Source organism: Suncus etruscus, chromosome 9 (genome assembly GCF_024139225.1).
Source record: "Suncus etruscus isolate mSunEtr1 chromosome 9, mSunEtr1.pri.cur, whole genome shotgun sequence".
Lineage (NCBI taxonomy): Eukaryota > Metazoa > Chordata > Mammalia > Eulipotyphla > Soricidae > Suncus > Suncus etruscus.
Window position 1 is genome coordinate 110,295,158 of NC_064856.1, and position 19,859 is coordinate 110,315,016.

The 19,859-nt window shown below is 57.8% G+C and overlaps 1 protein-coding gene across 4 annotated transcripts in view; it reads right to left on the bottom strand.

Moving 5' to 3' along the window:
• SPTBN2 (spectrin beta, non-erythrocytic 2) overlaps positions 1-19,859 on the bottom strand; it is a 243,066-nt gene continuing 223,207 nt past the window's right edge. For 3 of the 4 annotated variants that reach the window (XM_049780196.1, XM_049780194.1, XM_049780195.1), the window contains exons 8-37: positions 19,542-19,654; positions 19,040-19,227; positions 17,875-17,992; positions 16,801-16,959; positions 15,947-16,249; positions 14,319-14,472; positions 13,286-14,156; positions 12,457-12,594; positions 11,324-12,080; positions 10,790-10,992; positions 9,952-10,042; positions 9,647-9,793; positions 9,177-9,440; positions 7,513-7,737; positions 6,651-6,740; positions 6,117-6,377; positions 5,897-6,027; positions 5,464-5,668; positions 4,374-4,748; positions 3,719-3,963; positions 3,488-3,626; positions 3,139-3,223; positions 2,849-3,045; positions 2,532-2,671; positions 2,353-2,428; positions 2,227-2,277; positions 1,834-2,051; positions 1,548-1,721; positions 1,028-1,070; positions 1-772 (exon numbers count right to left, since the gene is read on the bottom strand). In XM_049780196.1, the coding sequence (XP_049636153.1) occupies positions 539-772; positions 1,028-1,070; positions 1,548-1,721; positions 1,834-2,051; positions 2,227-2,277; positions 2,353-2,428; positions 2,532-2,671; positions 2,849-3,045; positions 3,139-3,223; positions 3,488-3,626; positions 3,719-3,963; positions 4,374-4,748; positions 5,464-5,668; positions 5,897-6,027; positions 6,117-6,377; positions 6,651-6,740; positions 7,513-7,737; positions 9,177-9,440; positions 9,647-9,793; positions 9,952-10,042; positions 10,790-10,992; positions 11,324-12,080; positions 12,457-12,594; positions 13,286-14,156; positions 14,319-14,472; positions 15,947-16,249; positions 16,801-16,959; positions 17,875-17,992; positions 19,040-19,227; positions 19,542-19,654 (6,395 nt within the window). In that variant the 3' untranslated portion in view covers positions 1-538. The remainder of the gene's footprint in view (positions 773-1,027; positions 1,071-1,547; positions 1,722-1,833; positions 2,052-2,226; positions 2,278-2,352; positions 2,429-2,531; positions 2,672-2,848; positions 3,046-3,138; positions 3,224-3,487; positions 3,627-3,718; positions 3,964-4,373; positions 4,749-5,463; positions 5,669-5,896; positions 6,028-6,116; positions 6,378-6,650; positions 6,741-7,512; positions 7,738-9,176; positions 9,441-9,646; positions 9,794-9,951; positions 10,043-10,789; positions 10,993-11,323; positions 12,081-12,456; positions 12,595-13,285; positions 14,157-14,318; positions 14,473-15,946; positions 16,250-16,800; positions 16,960-17,874; positions 17,993-19,039; positions 19,228-19,541; positions 19,655-19,859) is intronic. The other variant, XM_049780197.1, reaches the window with a different exon arrangement.

Here is a 19,859-nt window from a genome sequence, read left to right on the forward strand (position 1 = left end):
AAGAGAAGCTGAGCTCTTTAATCACCGCCCTGACCAGACTCCTAGCTGTGGCTGTTAGGAGCAGCTGTGCCCGGAGTCAGAGAAGGGGTGGGGGCCGCCGACTCTATCATCCGCAGTCTTGTCCCCAGGTCCTGCTTCAGCTCTGAGAGATTCCTGGCGGTCCCAGGGCAAAGGCTGGGACGGCGAGCTCGGGCATGTCAGGAGAGTAGCCCCAAACCAGGGGCAGCCACACCCCTATGACCTGTGTTGGGGGTACAGAGCTATCGGCACTGTGGGGGGGCGTAAGGCTCAGGGGAGAGGGGAAGGGAGTGGGATCGGGGGTTGCCTGGGTCCCACCACCAGTCTGGAGTTAAATAGCAGGAGATAAGGGCTGCCCTGAGGGACACGGACTTGTCCCCAGAGACAGTTCCAGTGGTGATGGGGTGACCAGCCACGGCCCCTAGCAGCAGGCCGCTGTCCTGGCGGAGGAGAGCGGGGCGCCCACGCCCCTGGCAGTGTCCTGAAGTGGGCCCAGCTGGCCCGGGAGTCCTGCCGCCTGCTATTTGTTCTTCTTGAAGAAGCTGAAGCGTTTCTCTCGTTCTCGTTCTCTGCCATCTTTGCTGCGCAGGACCACTGGCCCCTCGGCCCCAACAGGGGACACGGGGGGCATGGTCATGGCGCGGGTCATGCCCCGAGTGGCGCTGGGCACCACAGGCTCGTCAGGCTCCCCAGAAGCGGAGGACGCTGTGGTGATGGCCGCGTTCACCACCCTCAGCCACGAGCTCATCTCGGCCTGCAGGGGCAGAGCGAGGCAGCATCAGAGCAGTATCAGAGAGCAGGGCGTTTGGGATCCAGAGAAGTGGAGCTCGCAGATAGCTGAAAAGGGCCCTTAAGACAGGACACATGGCTTTGGGGGTGGGGGGCACCTTTCCAGAACAGCTGTTTGACAACGTGTGGGCTGCTCCATTTCCCAAGAATGAAATGCTGGACATGGAGTCAGGGACAAGGGAATGCTGGAAGACCAGGCCATGGGAGAAGGGCTACTTACCTCATCTTTGGCCTGGAATAAATACTCTTTTCCATCCTGCAGCCTGTGGGGGTGGGGTGGGGAGAGAAACAGAGACCCCTCAGGGCAGGTGGACAACAGCCAGACCAGCACATTCCCAAAATTCTGGGGGCCCCTACTCCTGCACATTCCTCAGATTCCAGAGAGCCAGATCAGTCCTCCTTCCCTTTTCAACTGGCCCAGTGAATATGCTTCCTGCTCCTGTGTGTGTGGGGAGTGTGGGGGGCTTGGGGGTGTGGTATGGAAAGTGGAGGCCAAACCCTCCCATGGCGAGGGTATGACGGAATGACTCCTCTGTGCCCCCTCCCCTGCCAAGCTGACTCCCACTTCTAGTGGTGTCCAGCAGGCCCATAATACAGTACTTTTCACCCGACCCTCCCTCTGTGGGCAGTAACAGGGCCTCCAACTCCCCCTCATCTGCTCTGCTCCTCCATTTCCTCCGACCTTCACCCAGTTGCCCTGGGCTCTGCCCTCCCTCCAAGGGATTCAGCGATGCCCTTACCCCAGCTTGAAGACGTGCTTGCGCTTCCGGTAATCTAAGGCCACGCTGCCTTGGGCCCTGGCCAGACTGACAGGCACTTCCCCGTGGTAGGGGATCCCTGCGCTGGCCGCCTTCGCGTCCTTGTAGAAGCCCAGGCTCCCACGCCGCAGCACACAGTATACATTCTGCCAGGACCTGGGGGCGACAGGCTTTACTGCCCTGAACTCGCACTGCTGCCCCTTCATGAGGGTGCTCCCGTGGTGGGTACCCCTGTAGACCCTGCCTGGCCCCGGAAGTGCCTAGGTACCTGTTGGCTGCCTTCTTGCCGAACGACTCCATCTCCTGCTTTCGGCACAACATCCCCTCCATCTGCTCCTGGGCAGACAGCTCAGGGCCTCTCGGGGGCAGCGTGGCCATCCTCGCCGACTCAGACCTGCTCTGGGTAATGCTGGGGGGTGCCGTGCCCCTTGTGTGGGGTGGCCGCTCACCCTGGGGCCCACTGGCCTCTCCCCCTGTGCCAGTGCCCTGTGGGGAGGAGATGCCGTGTCAAAGATGCTGCTCGGAGTGCCCCGCCATGTCCCTTGGCCTGAAGGGCCCAGCTGGCCTTCCTGCGCCTCCTAAACTTCCTAGAGTCTCTTCCCTCCCTCCCACACCCTGCTTGGCATCTCAGGGGAGCCCCCACACTCCTGGAGAAACTCACAGTCCCTTCGGGGAAGCTGCCCTGCTCAAGTCTCTGCTGTTCCAACTGGGGCTACAAGGACAAGAGGCTGTAAGGGGGAGTGCAGGGGTTCAATATGACCCGGGGTGCTGGGTCAGTGGGGCTCACCTGTGGGGTCTCCGAGTCTGTGCAGACGCCATTAACACTGGCAGGTAGTGTGGACGTTGGCAACCGAGAGTGACTTCTAGAAGGACGGAAGGTGACATGGGGCAGTGAAGAGTGAGTCCAGGGGTGAATCTGCTCAGCCTGCGCCCCCCCCATCCCCCCGAAGCACTCCTTGCTCTCACCCATCCCCAGGAGCGTCGCTGGCCTGGCCATCCACCAGGTCCCCTGCAGGCGGGGCGGCAGCCGGGGCTGGAGGAGGGGGCTGCTTCCTCCGCTCCTCCTCCTCCCTCTTCCTCCTCCGTTCCTTCTCCTGTTCTTCCAACTGGTGACAGAGGTCACAGGGAGAAAGTCAGAGATGCTGGCCTTGGCCTCTGGTTCTCAGCACAGGGTTAAACACCCAGGGATGGGTGGGTGGGGGATAAATGGGAGAGACCCTGGGTAGGGGAGTAGCAGGAGAAGCTCTGTTGGGGCGGGCACCCCAGAGTCCCCTGGTCCTCACCGCAGTCAGCTTCTCCAGGGCACTGAAACGCTCCTCCCAGGCCACCGCAGACTTCTGGAAAGCTTCGTGTCGCTTGATGAGACTCTCCACCTCGTCCACCGTGCAGCCCAGTTCGGCACTGCGCACCAGTGGCTCCTGGCTGCAGAGCCAGGCCTCAGCCATCCCTGCATCTCTCCCGAACACCAACACCTCCAGCACTGTGGGGTGAGGGCAGGTCAGGCAGGCACTGGCCAGGGAAAGAGGATGCCAGGGTCCCTGTCCCGGAAGCACAAGCCGCACCCAGCACTCACCGAGCTGAAGCCAGTTCATCTTCTCCTGCCACTTGTCTGCCGTCTCCTGGCGCCGGGCCTGCAGCTGTGACAGCTTCTCTGAGATCTGGGAGTGGGGCAGATGGAACATGGGCGTGAGTGACCCCGATCAGGGCCCCTTCTGGGGTCCCAGAGCAGGTCTCATGGGATCTACTGGTTTTTGATTTCCAGAGGCAACAGTGAGGGAGAGGTGGGGAGTGACACTCCCTGACCAGCACCCACGGCAGACAGCCTGGAAGGTTTTTCTTTGGAGAGAGAACAAGCAAGTGAGTGAGGTGAGGGGCCAGACGTGCAGAACAGGAACAGCCAGGTAGAGCCAGGCCTGACATACCTCCTCAGCCGCATAGTGGCCTCTGGCGAGCAGCCCTTGCCCCATGTCAATGCAGGAGGAGAAGCGGTCAGCCCTGGCCTCGATCTCGGCCTTGATGCCTTGATGGTTCTTGATGACCAGGTCTGCAGATGACACATCCCTGGAAGAACAGAGCCTGGGTCACCTGCTGCCCAGCACCCAGTTCCAGCCATGTTCCCCCTCACGTGTACCCCAGAACACAGTGGGCCTCACCGGGGCCGTTCCTGAGCGTCCATCTGCAGGTTCACCCCATCCATCCACAGCATCAGCTCCCGAACAGCCTTGAAGAAGCGGAACTTGTCCGTGGTATCCAGCAGCAGCTGACGGCGGGCGGCCGAGCTCCCCTGCAGCTGGGTCCAGGCCTCGGCCACGGCCTGCATGTGGCGGCCAATCTCATCTGCCTTGTCTCCTGCGTAGGCTTTCTGTAGCCGGACGCCATCGTCCTGCACTTGTTGAACCTGTGGGGAAGGATGGTGCTACTGCTGGTGGCCTATTTCCAAGGCATAGAGAGACTTCAAATTCTGAGGGAACATTTTGAACATGGACTGGGGGGCCCTCAAGACTTATTACTTAAGAGTGCATGTGAACTATTTCCAAGCCAGAAACATGGCCCTGGGAGACTCCTTTGTTTTGGGTCATCTTGGTGGCAGGTGTTCAGGGATCACTCCTGGAAGGACTTGGGGGCCCCCTAGGAGGTGCCAGGGATGGAACCTGGGGAAGCCAAGTGTAAGGCAAGCACCCTCCCTGCTGTGCTATCCCTCCGGCCCTCCCCAGACACTGCTAATGATCTTCCTAAAGCTACTCCTCCAACCCCACCATTCCAGGGAGCCGCCCCCCCATACAACCCCCACCCTCCAGCAGGGCTGACCTGGGCACTGAGGGCCTGGATGTCGTGCTCAAAGGCACAGTGGCGGCGCTGCAGGGCCTCAGCACCATTAAGGTCGCGGCCGGCGCCATCCGGCAGCTGCTGCTGCTTCTGCTGGACACGGGCCAGGGCCTGGCGTGCTCCGTGCAGGAAGTGTTGTAGCTCATGCGCGGCTGCCAGCACCTGGCCCCTCGTGTCCAGTAGTTCGAGCAGGTCAGCCCAAGCCTCGTTGAGGCTGTCCTTCCACTCAGCCACTGTGGCCCGGGCGGCATGGCCCCCCGAGATGAGCCCGTTGGCCAGCGTGTTGGCCGCGTCCACGCGCTCCTGCCCGATGGTGCTTGTGTCCCGGGAGAACTCTCGGAATTTGTCCCTGAGCATCTGTGGAAACGGGGTAGGAGTGAAGTCCGGAGTCAGCTCACCCCGGTATTTCTCTACCCTTCAGCCTTCGGGACCTGGAGAACTCTGGTCCATATGAAGCATCAATGGGCATCCAAACCCCAAAACTGGAGCAGAACCTCTAGCTCACCCAATTGCCTTCTCTTTTTGGGGGTGGGGTGAGGCCACACCTGATAGCACTAAGGGGTTATTCCTGGTTCTGTGCTAAGGAATTGTTCTTGGCAGGCTTGGGGTGCCGGGAATCAAACCAGGGTCTGTCCAGGTCTGCTGCATGCAAAACAAACGTCCTATCGCTGTGCTATCACTCTGGCACCCTGCTTGTCTTCTGGTGGTCCCCAAGTTCTAGTTTGGCCCATGGCTCTGCTCTGTCCATAGCCTCCTTTGGGTGGACTCAATTCAACTTTTTAATTTTATTTGTTTTGGGGCCACACCCAGTGGCTCAGGGGTTACTCCTGTATCTGTACTCAGAAATCACTCCTGGCAGGCTCGGGGAACCATATGGGATGCCAGGGATGGAACCTGGGTCAGCTGCATGCAAGGCAAACATCCTGTTCACTATGCTATTGCTCCTGGTTCCTGAGGGTCCCCTGGGCTTAATTCAAATTAAACCGCTCCCCCCACAAAACTAGCAGGACTGGGTTGTGCAGGCAGGAAGTGTCTACTGTACTCCCCTGGCTTGCCCCCCACTGCCACTCACCGTCACATGCTCGTAGTCCTGGCCCAGCTCATGGGAGGCGGCCACCACCTCACGTTCCTGGATCCACTGTTCCAGGTCGTCCAGCTCCCGGCGCAGCTGGCACAGCCGCAGATGCTCCTGCAGCCGCTCCCGTCGTTCCCCGGCCAGCTCCTTCAGGCTGGCATATAGCTTGTCCACCTGGGCTTGGCGGATGGACAGCCTCGTGCTAGGGAGGAAGAAGTAAGCAAGACAGTCCAGGCCACCGCAGACTCTCTCCCGTAATCTCTTCCCCCATCCCTACCCCACCTGCCCTGCCATGGTTCCCTATAGTCCTGCTTGTCCGGCTTTCTAGAAGGTTCTATCTGCACATAATGTGGAAGGCATCTCCTGCCATTTCTTGGAGCAGGTTCTCTCCCAGACAGGGCCTGGGCCTGCCCCCTATCCCTGCACTCACCTCTCTGGGTGCTCATGGTCAATCATGTCTTGGCTGCTGGAGGCCAGCTGGTGGACGGTCTGGGCATAGTCGGCCAGGGCTTGTTCCAGGACCTGGTGCTTCTTCACTTCTGCCTGGGCACTCAGCTCGTCCTGAGGGATGGGGTGGTCAGCCACAGGGCTATTGGTGGGAGGAGAGGCCGCTTTGCCCCTGGCCCCACTATAGGCACTGCCCTGCCTACCTTGGCCTTCTCCTGGCCCATCATGTGCAGCTCCTGCTCGCCCATCCAGGCCTCGGCCTCAGCAGCATCACGGTAGAACTGCTGGGCCTGCAGGGCCTGCTCCAGCCGCTTCCCCCGAAGCTCCAGCTCGTGGCTCAGGCGTTTCCACATCTCCTGTAGCTCTGCCAGCTCGGGGCCAGTCGCCGCCACACCCAGAGCTCGCTGACGCTCTGTCAGGTCTGCAATGCGTGGCTCGTGGCCCTGAATCTCCTTTTGCAGCGTCTGCCCAGGGCAGAGGGGGGGACCAGACAGGGTCACTGGAGATCCCTTGCAAGCACCCCACCCTGTGCACCTGCTCAACATCACGTCCCACATTCGCACACTTGCATCCCCTTCCCTCTGGCCCAGGGATGTTTGGACAAGCTCCCGCTGCCTCTCTAAGAACAAGGGGAGGCCCTGAATTAGAGCCAGAGCCATAAAAGCCCAGGTCAGAGGACAAAGCCAATTCCTGTTGGGGAGGGGGCTCCTGACCTTTCACCTTCACCTCTGCCTCACCTGGTTTTTCTTCATGAGGAGCTGGACACTGGGGAGGTCCTTGCCGTGTTCCATGGAGCTGGCCATGGGAAGTCGCTCTGTGACCCACAGCTGCAGGGGAGGACGTGGGCAGAGGGGGGGGGGGGGGAAAGGGAAAAGTCAGAGGAGGCAGGAGGGCTGGAAGGGGCAGTTGGTCTGTGTGATCTGGGAATGGTCATTTCGAGAGGGTTCCTGGAGAATATTCTACAATGGAGCCTCTTAAAACTTTCATGACTCATGCATGACCCCTTTTACCCAAGAAATGCCGCCTATCCCTGAGTATGGCCACAGGGGTCTTAGGTTCTAGATAAGTTTGGTTTGAATTAATATTTGGTTACTGCACATCCAGATGTCATTTAGTGTTGCCAATTTTTTTTTTCTGGGGGGGGGGTACCTCCCAACTGATGTGAGCTGCCTGGGGCCCTTCCTGTGATTCTTTTTGGTTTGGAGATTTACTAGTGGTGTTCAGGGCTGACTCCTGCTTCTGTCCTATAGTTCTAGCCCTTCTCTTGTGACAATGGTCAAGCAGCCTTTGGACCACCCTGGCGGGATGAGGGCATCCCCAGCACTAATTGGGGTCCATGTGGTGTCAGGAATCCAACTGCCCTAGGTTCCCCAGGACCTTGCTGCCCAATTTTTCATGTCCCTGCCCCCAATCACGGAGGGCACCCCACATGTTCAAGCTACCCCCTGAAAGCCTAGTTTAAGGAGCAAGTCAGGCTCTAGGCACAGCAGAGCACTGTGGGTCTCCTCCCAGTAACCAGCTTGGAGAGTCAGGAAGCCACAAACGAGGAGCTTCTGAGGGAGACAAGGGACCCTGCCCTGCCGGCAGCTGGGAACTCACAATCTCATCCTGCACGTCTCGGTGGAGCTGGTGCCGCTCACGCGAGGCCTGCAGGTGCTGGCAGCGCTCCTTCATGGGCTGGCACAGGGCTCGGAACTTCTCCTCCACAGCCCGAGACGTCCGCTCCACCTCGCCGGCGCCCTGGTCCTCCTGGGCCAGCGCTTTGGCCTGCGCCTGGATGGCCTCCACCTCCTTTTCCCGCACTGCCATCTCCCGTTCCAGCATCTGCAACATGGAGCCACGAGACCAGTTCACAAGGCTCCTTCCCACTTGGAGGAACTCCAGGGCTGTTAAGTAGGGGGTCACTGGGGTAAATCCCCAGGAAGAGAAACATTTCCTCAAGGCTCCTTCATATCGTGTTAACCAAATCTGTTGAGTCCAATTCCTTTTTCTTGCTATAGAGTTGGCCAGCTGGTGCAATGCTAGACCGTGCCAGCAGAGGGAGGTGTATGGCTACCCCATGTTCAAGACAGGCAGGGATTTGGGTTCAGGGCTGCCTCAAGCTGCCCTAGGCCTATTCCACATTTCTGAGCTCCACCTGGGAACTACCTGTTGTTGGTTGGCCCTGGCTTTCCAACTTCAGACTTGCCCTGGCCTGTGCTGGCCCAGCTAAGGTTACTCCATCCAGGGTCTCCTGTCCTTACCATGGAGGTCAGGATCTCAGCCCCGGGTGCAAAAAGGATAACCCTGACCCACCCCACAGCCTCCAACTACTTCTTTTGCTTTTCTGTGGCATTGACATGAGCAAAGTCAGCAGCTGGCTGTTTCTGATTGGCCCGTAGTTACCCTTTTCACAACCTTTTCTTCAACCTTTAAAGGACCCTCCAGCCTGTGTGATCTCCAATCTGGTTCTTTATAGAAAACTGGGGTTTTTTTTTGGGGGGGGGAGGGGGCGGGGAGCACACCCAGCAGTGCTTGAGGGTTACTCCTCACTCAACACTCAGAAATGACTCCTGACAGGGTTGGGGGACAATATGGGGTACCAGGAATTGAACCTGGGTGGGCTACGTGTAACACAAAGGCCCTACCTGCTTTTCAATGGCTCTGGCCCCTGGTTTTATTGTTTGGTTGGTTGGTTTTTGGGTCACACTTGGTAGTGCTCAGGGGTTACTCCTTGCTCTGGGTTCAGAAATTATTCCTGGCAGGCCGTGTGCAAAATAAAATCCCGCTGTGCTATCACTCCAGCCCCAGAATACTTTTTTTTGTTATTTGTGCTAGAGTTTTCTGTCCCCTGGTGTCTTTCTCCAAAGCTTCAAATGACCCTGATAGGTGCTCCCAGCCCACAGACCCTGCTTTGAGGATACCAGCCAGGACCCCTGAGTTCCCCCAATTTCTGGGGATTACTCCTGGCTCTGTGCTGAGAAATCACCCCTGGAAGGCATAGGGTACCATGGGATGCTGGGGATCAAACCCGGGTCGGCTGCATGCAAGGCAAACACCCTCCCCGCTATACTACTATCTCTCCGGCCCCTCACCTACTGCTTCTTCTTTTTTTTTTGGTTTTTGGGTCACACCCAGCTGTGCTCAGGGGTTACTCCTTGCTCTACGCTCAGAAATCGCTCCTGGCAGGCTTGGGGACCATATAGGATGCCGAGATTCGAACCACCATCCTTCTGCATGCAAAGCAAATGCCCTACCTCCATGCTATCTCTCTGGCCCCTCACCTGCTGCTTCTTGAGCAGAATGTTGACACTGGTGAGGTCCTTGCCATAGTCGTCCGAGTGTAGCTGGGCCTGCAGGCTCTCCAGCCAGCTCTCCAGGGCCGAACAGCTTTGGGCGAACAGCTCAGCGCGATTGGCATCGAAGAGGCTGCGGGCTTTGGCCTGGGTGGTGCTCTCCAGTTCGTCCCAGCACTGATGCAGGGTGCCTAGCTTCTCAGTCACCAGGCCTTTCAGCTCTGGCTTCTCTAGGCTCAGCTCTCGGCCCTCCTGCAGAGCAGGACAGAGAAGATCAGAGAAGGATTAAGGACAGTTGAATACGAGGGCTAGAGGAGGTGATGCTGCTCAGACCCGGCAGTGCTGAGGTGCTCTGGGGGATCTGTGGTGTGCCAAGACTGGGATTGGATAAGTACAAAAAAAACCCATACTGTGGCCTCAGCTGATTTCCTTTATGCCTATGGGTTCTGTCCACTCACCTTGTCCACCTTGTCCAGCCAGTCCTTGTTGGCCGCCAGCTCGGCCATGAAGGCCTGATGCTTCTGCCACTTGGTGTGCAGGTTTCTTGCCTCGTCATAGGAAACATCTTGCGCCGTCAGCATCTTCTCGTCGATCCAGAGCTTCAGCTACACCAAGTTAAAGCCAAGGTGACACACATGCGGGTGGGGGAAGAGCGAGGTAGAGGGGCTGGGGTGAGCCGGGAGCAGATTTGGGGGCTCGCTGGTGGGCGAGGGGGGTGCAGGGAGGGAGACTCAGGAGGGAAGTGGGGGACACAGTGCCGCACCTCGTGGCAATCTTGGATGAAGTGTTGCTGCTCCCTGTTGTCCCGAAGGCGGCCCAGGAGCTGCTGCATGGCCTCCTGGTTCTTGCGGTGTCTATGGAAAAACAGTCCCTTGTGAAGCCCCGAGCTTTGCTGACAACAGGGTAACCCAGGAATGAGGCCCAGCCTCCAGCTACCTGAGTCATTTTTTTTTTTTTTTGGTTTTTGGGCCACACCCAGTGGTGCTCAGGGGTTACTCCTAGCTGTCTGCTCAAAAATAGCTCCTGGCAGGCACAGGGGACCATATGGGACACCGGGATTTGAACCAACCACCTTTGGTCCTGGATCCGCTGCTTACAAGGCAAACGCTGCTGTGTTATCTCTCCGGGCCCTACCTGAGGCTTTTCATCCCCCAGAGTGTGCCCTCAAACCTTCCCTCCAGTGATGCCTTCCTCCAACACTTTTTTTGTTTGTTTTTGTTTTGGGCCATATCCAGTGGTGCCCAGGGATCACTTCTAGCAGGCTTGAGGGACCATGTGGGATTCCAGGGATCAAACCCAGGTCAGCTACATGCAAGGCAAAAGCCGTACCTGCTGTGCTATTGTTCTGGCCCCAATAAATCTGTTACTGGCTGTGACCAATTAATTCCCTCTCACTTCTTAGTGGCTCCTCTGCCCGTTCCCCAACTTTTCCTCCTGCCCTGTGCGAGGATGGCACCCTAAGCTGCATGTGCGCACACACTTGCAACACCCCCCATCTGTGCCCACACATATCCACACACTCATTCACATAGACATGTACACTCTCACACACATGCACATGCAAACACTCGCTCTGAGCCTGGCCCCTGGCCTTATCCTACCTGCTCTCAATGGAGTCCGCCTTCTCCTGGATCTTCTCAGCGTGGATGTTGCCCTCCGACACCAGCTGGCGCCCGGCCTCCAGCAGCCCACGGATACGCTCCCCACTGGCCTCCATGGTGCTCGCGAAATCCTCCAGCTTCTTTATGGCTGCATCTGCGGCCTGCAGACTCCCAGGCATCTCCGTGTGTGATAAGAAGTACTCCTGGGGGGAGCGAAAAGAAAAAAAAAAGAAGTTGTACTCCTGGATGAGAAGAAGGGTGCTTGCTGGGCTCATGGTTTGAGGGGGCAGAAGTCAAGAGGAGCTTCTGGTGCAAATCTTTGTCCACCCTTTGGGACCAACCTAGCAGAGGCCTCCAGCCACAGGCCCAGCCAGGCTCTGTCTGATCCGCCAAGTGTTTCAGTATATGATATTTGCAGCTGTTTCTTCCATGATCCCGTGGGCATCCCCTCTGCTCTCCACCCCGCTTGCCCCCCCGCATCCTCCTTCCATCCCCTCCCTCCCTGGGGTGCTGCCCCCCCACCCTGGCTCTCACCTGGCTGCTGAGCACACCCTCTGCCTGGCGTGCATCACGCAGGAAGGCCTGGAAGCCGTGAGCCTGGGCCAGGCGGCCTTGCCGACTCTCCCACATGCGGCCCAGCTCTTCCCAGCCGGTACCCAGGGCTTCCAGCCGCTGCCGCAGGAAGAGGCACTGGGGATCAGCCTGGTCCCGGGTCACCTCCTCGCCCACAGTGCGCAGTTGGCTGTATTCGCTCTGGGCCCGCTCCACCTCTCCACGCAGGGCCGCGTGCTGGGCCAGGAGGGCCTCGGCCTCAGGCAGGGTGGCCGGGGTCTCCTCGGAGGCCACAGCCGTCTGTGTGCGACCCAGCCATGCCTGGAAGTCATCCAAGCTGCGCAGAAAGTCTTGCAGCCGCCGTGCCTCCCCCAGCGACTCTTCCCGGCGCCGCATGGTGGCCCTCAGGTCCTCCCAGCCTGTCTGGACCTCTGCGAGCCGGGCGTTGATGGCTGGCGCCTGGGCGGGGTGACTGGTGGCCAGAGCATCAGCTTCACGTGCCAGCTCATCCACGCGGGCGGCGATGGCCTCCAGGTCCCGCTCGGTGCCTGCCAGCTTCCGCTGCAGGGCCAACACACCGGCTAGGTCGTTGCCCAGGCCCTGGGTGGACTCGATGACTTTGGTTTTCTCCCTCATCCAGGCCTGAGTCTCGGTGCATTCCAGGTGGTAGTTTTGGATACTCAGGGCTGAGGTCAGGGCTGCTTTCTTGCCATCTGCCAGGGACCGGAAGTGCTCCCACCTGGGAGGGGAGAGAAAGAATTTAGGGTCTGCCTCGATGTCCACCGTGAGGGCAGCTGCAAGCTGTGTTTCTTTCCCTGGCTACAATCTCTGCCTCTCCTGGCTTTTGTGTTCAAGGCCAACTGGATGATCTCGGTGGGGGACACCAGGCACTGTGGGAGACCCAAGGGCATGCTCAGGGCCCCTTGAGATGTCACCCAGTGCTGTCCTTCTGCAAGCTTACTAAGGCAGCACCTCATCACTGTTTCCTCCCTGGGCTCCTCCTATCCTGGCACTTGCCTTTCCAGATTTACTTTCATCCCTTCCTCACTGTCATCACCCCCCCCCACACACACACACACACGAGGTCCCACCACCCCCACCTCCGAGCCTCCCACCTCTGGTTGAGCTGCTGTTGGGTGGTGACAATGCGGTCCCTGCTTGGGGGGTTGGCCTGCAGCAGCTGCTCAGCAATGCCGTTCACTGCAGTGACTCGTGCTGCCAGTGCATTCATCTCGGGCTCCAGGGTCTCGAATCTGAGGGGGTGAACAGGGGTCAGTTCCTGGGACAGAATTCCTGTCTGGCCACATGAGGCCTATTTTTAAGTGCCTCTGAACCTCTTTGCCTCCAATGTCTGAAATCTGGTCATCACCAGGGGTTACAAACAAGCCCCCCATGCACATATACAAGAACTACTGTCCTATCTCTAGAGTCATGCTGGACAATGGTGTAAGGCCAAGATCAGAAGCCTAGTGTGGGTATTGGATAATAGAGGAAAAGGGAGAAGAGCTGAACTCGGCATTACAGAACCAATGTAAAGCATATTTGATTCTGGAGCAATAGCAGAGCCTGAGGGTGTTTGCCTTGCACGGGTTTGATCCCTGGCATCTCATATGATCATGAACTTGCTAGGAATAATGCGTGAGCACAGAGCCAGGAGTAACCTCTGAGCAATGCTGGGTATGGCCCCAAAACGAAACAAAAAAGTGTATCAAGGAAACATGTAAAGTATGTACAGAACCGATTGAGAGTGCGTTACAGAACAGACATAAAGTATGCACCAGCTGAGGCCAGAACCTGTGGCTAGATTTCCTCTTGACCCATCATGATTTTTCATGACAAGAGCCAGACTCAAAGGGCTGCAATGTTTGGGCCGGGGCCTAGGTGAGACACCCCACCACTACCACCCAGGTCTGGGGGAGGGGGACACCTGGCTCTGAGACCCACCTCTGCTGCACCACCTCCAGGTCCTCCAGGCGCTCAGGCAGTGTCAGGCCGTTCAGCCACTGCTCCTTCTCGTCTATCCACAACCCGCAAGCCCCGGCCTCACTGAGCATGGTGTAGAAGGCCAGGGCTGCCTCCAGCGCCCGCGCCCGCTCGCCTGCCCGGGTCTGCAGCTCCTCGTAGTGCTTCTCCAACGTGGGGACACGGCCCTGCACCTCGGGGGTACGGCTCAGTGCAGCGGGCAAGGCGGCCGCCTGGTCTCGCAGGGCATCCAGGGTGGGCCGGTGGCCACGGATCTCCTCCTCCAGAGCCCGGTGCTGCCGGGCCAGCGTCTGCGTGGAAAACTCCTCATGGCCCAGCTCGGGGCTGGACACCAGGCGCAGCGCATCCACCAGCCATGCTTCCATGTCGTTGGCATCGGCCTGGAACTGGTAGAGGCTGGCAGCCTGAGCCAGCTGCTGGGCGCGCTCTTCAGCCAGGGCCTCCAGCCGTTCCCACTGTGCCTGGAGCTCGGCGGTGCGGGCAGCCGCCTGGCTGGCCCCGGGGTGACCCTCGGCCACCAGCTGCCGGCCCTGCTCCAGCGTCAGCTTCAGGGGCCCCAGGCGGCCGCTCATCTCGCCGCGCAGGGCCGCATGCTTGTTGAGCAGGCGCAGGACGCCGGTCAGGTCCCGGCCCGTGTCAGCCGAGGCCAGCAAATGCTGCTGCTCCCGCACCCAGGCCTCCGCCTCGCCCGCCTCCCACAGGAACCGCCACAAGCGCCGCGACTCCTCCAGCCGGGCCCGCCGCACCGCCGCCAGCTCGCACAGGGCCTCGTAGCTCTGTTCCAGGGCGGCCACCCGCTCCGACACCAGCTGCGGGTCACATGGTTTGTACTCTGAAAAAGCCCAGCCGAGGGGGGACAGCTGTCACCCAGCCCCCTACGGCCCCCCAGCCACATCTGGGCTGCAAGCCTCTACCCTGTCCCAGGTCCATCCACCCACCGATTCTCGTCCCGGGCCATTCCCTCAGCCAGAGCCTTGTCCCCTCCCGTTTTCACCTTTGTCTGGGTCGGAGAAGCGCAGCGCCGAGGCGCACACGGCCCGCACCCTCTCGGCCTGCACCCCGATGTCAGCCTCCACCAGCTCATGCATCTGCAGTAAGTCTTCCACCCCAGCCAGGTGCTTGCCCAGGTCTGGAGACTGCAGCCGGCCCTGCACAGACAAGGCTCTGTTCTCTGGGGGGCCCCTTCAGCTGAGCATGCCTATAGCCTTCACTGCCTCACAGGTACACCCCAATTCTGAGCTACACCCCGGCTTCTTCATGCTTATCTCCCTGTGAGAAAACAGCTCCTCGGCCAAATTCTGCCCCAGGATCTCTGCTGGGCCCAGAATTTTATTTATTTTATTTATTTATTTTGGTTTTGGGGGCCACACCCAGCAGTGCTCAGGAGTTTCTTCTGGTTCTGTGCTCAGGAATCATTCCTGGCGGTGCTTGAAGGACCATATGGGATGTGGGAATCAAACCCAGGTTGGCTGCGTGCAAGGCAAAGACAAATGCTTTCCCTGCTGTGCTATCGCTCCAGCCCCAGGGCCCAGAATTTCTCTCTCTCCATGCCCACCCCCCATGAGGCTTGATTTGGATTCTGCACCCCAGCCTCTTGTGCCTCATCAGCAACTCTGCGTAGAAGACTATGGCCTTCTCCCATAGTCATCAAAGTGACATTATCATCATCATCATCATCATCATCATCATCATCATCATCATCGACACAGCTTACTCCTGGCTCTGTGCTCAGGGCACCATATATGCCTCTAGGGACTGAACCTGTGAAAGGCAAGTTCCTTTCTACTCACTATACTCCTGCTCCAGCCCTTTATTTTTTTTCTCTTTTGGGCCACAATTGAAGGAGTTCAGGGCTTGCTCCTGGCTCTACGCTCAGGAATCGCTCCTCGCTCTGGGGATCAAACTCAGGTTGGTTGTGTGTAAGGCAAGTACCCTACCCATTGTACTATTGCTCCAGCCCCTTTATTTTTAAAGGGGCCACAGTCTGTGGTGATGGTGGTGGAGCCCAGGGCCACTCCCCGGAGATGAGGGTCTGGTGATTCAGTGCAAGAGCTACAAGTGCTGGAAAGCAGCGGAGCCAACTGGCAGTGCCCAGAGGCCAGAGAACATACAGTACTGGGACTCAAACTCAGCCCTGTAAGTGATCTACAGCTTCAGCCACCTCCCTGGCCCCTTAAACCCACAAGAGAGGTCTGGGGAAAAGCTCACAGCACAGGCTTTACCTATACAGGAGGCCTGGGGTTGCTACCTAGCACCTCATAGACCCTGAGCACTGAGCTGGGAGTAACCCCCAGGATCTCCAAGTGTGGTCCAAAAACCAAGGAACACCCCCCCCCCCACAAAAAAACAAACAAACAAGAAGAGTAAGTGGGCTCATGCCATCCCCCTCCTCCACTCTCAAGGGTCCCTGTGGCTTGGAGTAAAACCCGACCGCCCTGCCTAGGTTTTCTCTCCTCCCGTTCCCATTCCCACTCCCGCTCCCAAGGGCTGTGTGTACACCTGCTCTTTTGTTGATCACTGTCCTCCTCCCTAAGCCCAGGAGAAAACCTGTCACTCAGCTCATCCGAGCAGGGAGGGCACAACCACCTCTCGGAGAGGCGCTTCCCTCTGCCTCACCCCTACCTTCATCTCCTCCATCCAGTCCATGAGGTAGAGCAGATCCTGCAACACCTTCTGCACCTCCAGGTTGAGGAGCAGCCGCTCTCGTCGGGCGGCCACCATCTGCCGCAGGTAGTCCCAGAGCCGCGCCACATTGTTCTGTCGAGCGGCGATGCGCTTGATATCGTGGTAGCGCTCCGCAGCCAACTCGGCAGCCACTGCGTCCACCGCCTGCACGCGGCCGCTGTACGCCACGATGTCCGTCTCGATAGCCTCGTGCTTTCGCACCGCCGCCTCCACGGCTGCCAGTTCCAGCCCAAAGTTGTCCTGAGGCAGGGACAAGAATTAGGGAGGCACAGGGACAGTTCTGAACCCTCACTTGGCCCTCAAGAGCACTTCGCTGTAATATGCTAGTCCAAAAAGGAACCCATGGCTGGACTCTCTAACTCTAGCCTCCAGTTCATGGCTCTAGACCCCAATTTTGGAGGGTGTCTTCCCTTTATTCTTCTATTTCTTGTTTGTTTTTACAACTGGCAGAGCTCAGGCCTTACTCCTGGCAGGCTCTAGGGAATATATGGGATGCCGAGAACTGAATCTGGGTTAGCTGCATGCAAGGCACATGACCTCCCTGCTGTGCTATTGCTCTGACCCCCCCCCCCATTTTTTGTTCTTATTGTTTTTGTTTTGGGGCCAAAACTGGTTATGCTCAGGGGTTCCTCCTGGCTCCACACTAGCAGTATTGGAAGACCCTATGGGATGCTGAGATGGAACCCCAAGTGGCCAAGGACAAGGCAAGTGCCTTGCCTGCTGTGCTATCATCCATGACCCCAGCTCCCCTTCTTTTGGGCTCCCCACCGCCAGCCCCCTGGTTCTTCTACCTGGGATACAAGGCGCTGGTTCTCGCTGAGCCAGGTCTCCCGCATGGCAGCCTTGCGGTCAAAACGGGCGGCCAGCTGCTCCAGCTTCTCCTGGCGAATGAGCTCTGTGCGCAGGGCCAGCTCGCGTTCGTGCTCGGCTTTCTCCAGCCGCTCCCAGGCCTGCGAGGCGGGACAGGGTTAGTGCTGAGTAGGGCTAAAGCTCGGGGAGTGAATCCCCAGGAAGCTCAGTCTAACAGGCTGGTGGAGTGTGGACGGTTAGATGCCCATGATGGAAGAATGAGAAGCACAGGGCCTGGTACAAATGACATCACATGCCCACAGGGACCTGGCGGGGTCGCTAGGGAAACTCTGGGTTGGTTTACAGTGTGGGACTGTGGGGCTGCGCATTCATTTTATATTGTCTGTCTGCGAAAAGCTAGAAGGAGGGAAGGTCAGGGGACAAAGGGCATAAGGGCTTCAAGTTTCCTTTTATTATTTTTGGAGGGGATTTTGGGCCACACCCGGTGGCACTCACTCCTGGCTCTGCACTCAGAAATTGCTCCTGGCAGTCTCAGGGAACCATATGGGATGCCAGGGATTGAACCCAGGTCTGGCCCGGGTCAGCTGCGTGCAAGGCAAACGTCCTACTGCTGTACTATCACTCCAGCCCATGAAGTTTCCATTTTTGTTTTCACAGGGGCAACCCCTGGAGGGACTTAGGGTTATGGGGGCCAGGGATCAAACTTGGGACTTCTCCAACAGGCAAGACATGTGCTCTGCCACCTGAGCTTCCTTCTTGGTCTCTGGAAGCAATAATGTCTTTTTTGGGGGGAGGTCACACCCGGTGGCACTCAGGGATTACTCCTGGCTCTGTGCTCAGAAATCGCTCCTGGCAGTATGCAGGTCCATATGAGATGCTGGGATTTGAACCACCGTGTGTTTGAATCAGCTGCGTGCAAGGCAAACGCCCTATTGCTGTGCTATCTCTCCAGCCTGAGGCAATAATGTCTTTATGTGACTCCAAAGGGGGACGGGGACTTTGTTTTGAGTACTGGGGGGGAGCACATCCAGGCAGGGACAGTGGGGGCCACAGACCTTGTTGATGTCGGAGATGAGCCGGCCCTCATGGGGAGTGTACACCTTCTGGTTGTTGGCTCGGAGCTTGCTCTGGATGGTGAAGAGAAGCACTTCCAGGTTCCCTTTTTCAGTGAACCTGGGGCAGGGTAAGAGACCATGTCAGGGTCAAGGGCAAAGGTCACAGGGGACATTGTGACTTCTTTGCTTTTCCACAAGGTGTGTCCTTGTGGGCTGTTTTCTTTCACTCCCAAAGCATAACATGCCTGAGTGTGACAACTAACAAGTTTGGACAAACTCAAGGAGTGTCCGTTTGGAATGATCCTGTCTCATGTAGGCTTCGATCTCGTGTTTGTTCTCACAAAAGAGAGGGGACCTGGCCCACAGGATTCACTGTCTGAGCCAGGCCCTGGTCTCAGGGCTTTTAGGTAGATGGGCTCCGGGAGTTCTCCCTATTGCTTACTTCCTTTTATTGGCCCTGTTTTCCAGATGAGGAAGGAAACTGAGGCACAAGGAAGCCAAGTATGTCCAGAGTTTGACACATGCTAAACTGTAACACAGCATTGGATGTGCAACATAACTGTTAGCTCTCTGCTGTCTATATTGTCTAGTATTGCTCCCCATGAAGCTGGCGGTCTGTCTCAGTTCCTCCCCTGAATCTCCCTGTGTACCCCTTGAGGCCAATAAAGGCACCCCTTTTTGGAGATGGTCCCATGACCTCTCTTCTACAGAAGTCATGCTGGAGAAGCATCTCCAAGCTACATCTGTGGTCAGTGCCTACAGGAGGACTTTTTGGGCTCATAAGGTACCCGTCCACTGGCTCCCCGGAGAGCCTAGAGTCCCCTGAGCACCACAGGGTGTGGCCTGCCCCACTTCTGGTGCTGTTTTTGTTTTGGGGCCACATCCGGCAGCGCTCAGGGGTTCCTCCTGGCTCTGTGCTAGGAAGTCACTCCTCGCAGACTCAGGGGACCATATGGGATACCAGGGATCGAACTTGGGTTGGCCATGTGCAAGGCAAATACCCTCGCCACTGTGCTCTGTACTAGGAAATTAAGTTTCCAGTGGATCCTGCTCAGTTTCCTCACAGACACTGGAGGGAGGGAAGGGTTATCTTCTCTCGTCTAAGCTGCCCCTGCTGTGGGCACAACTACGGGCATGTGCATGGCCTGGGGTGGGGGGCACCTACTTGGGTGGCTTCTCCACGGTGCGGTAGGAGTTGAAGGACTGCAGCTGGTTCTGGACCCCACTCAGGGAGTTGGCCAGCTGCCGGTCATTGAGGGTCACGATCGTCTGCTCAATCCACTGCAGCAGCTCCGAGGCCAGGGATTCATACTTCTCCACCAGGCGCTCTGCCTCCATGGCATGGTCCAGGACCTGCAAAACAGCCACATGGGGACCCCTACCATGGTACCCCTTGACTTCACCCTACCGCCAGCTCTGTTGACCCTGCCATAGAAGGAAATGTGCCCTAGGCTTGGCCTTCTCTGGCCTGCACACCAGCAGGTGGGATACCTTTCTAATTGTTTGTTTTGTTTTGTTTTGTTTGGGGGCCATACCCAGAGGCACTCAGAGGTTAGTCCTGGCTCTGTAGTCAGAAATTGCACCTGGTAGGCTCAGGGGATCATATGATGCCAGACATTGAACCCAGGCAAATGCCTTCTCTGTTGTACTGTGGCTCTGGCTCCTACCTTCCCGATTCTTTTGCCTTCCACAGCCAGGGCTTTCATTTTGGAGAAGTAGTGGTAGTAAGTGGCCACGTAGGTAATGATGGATTTCTCATCTGGTTGGTCCACGTTCACATCTGAGATAGAGAGAGAGGCCTGTTTAATTCAGAGGTCGTCACACTGACCCCGGGCCCAGCCTCCCAGTCACCCTCTGGCTGATGTCTCCTTAGCTCCCCTCAGAGTCAAGGTGACAAGTCCTAGAGACTAAAAGAAAAAGAAAAATAGACTTTTTCTCCCCGCCTCCCAAGATGGACAGAGAACAAGACCTAATGGAAGTCTCCC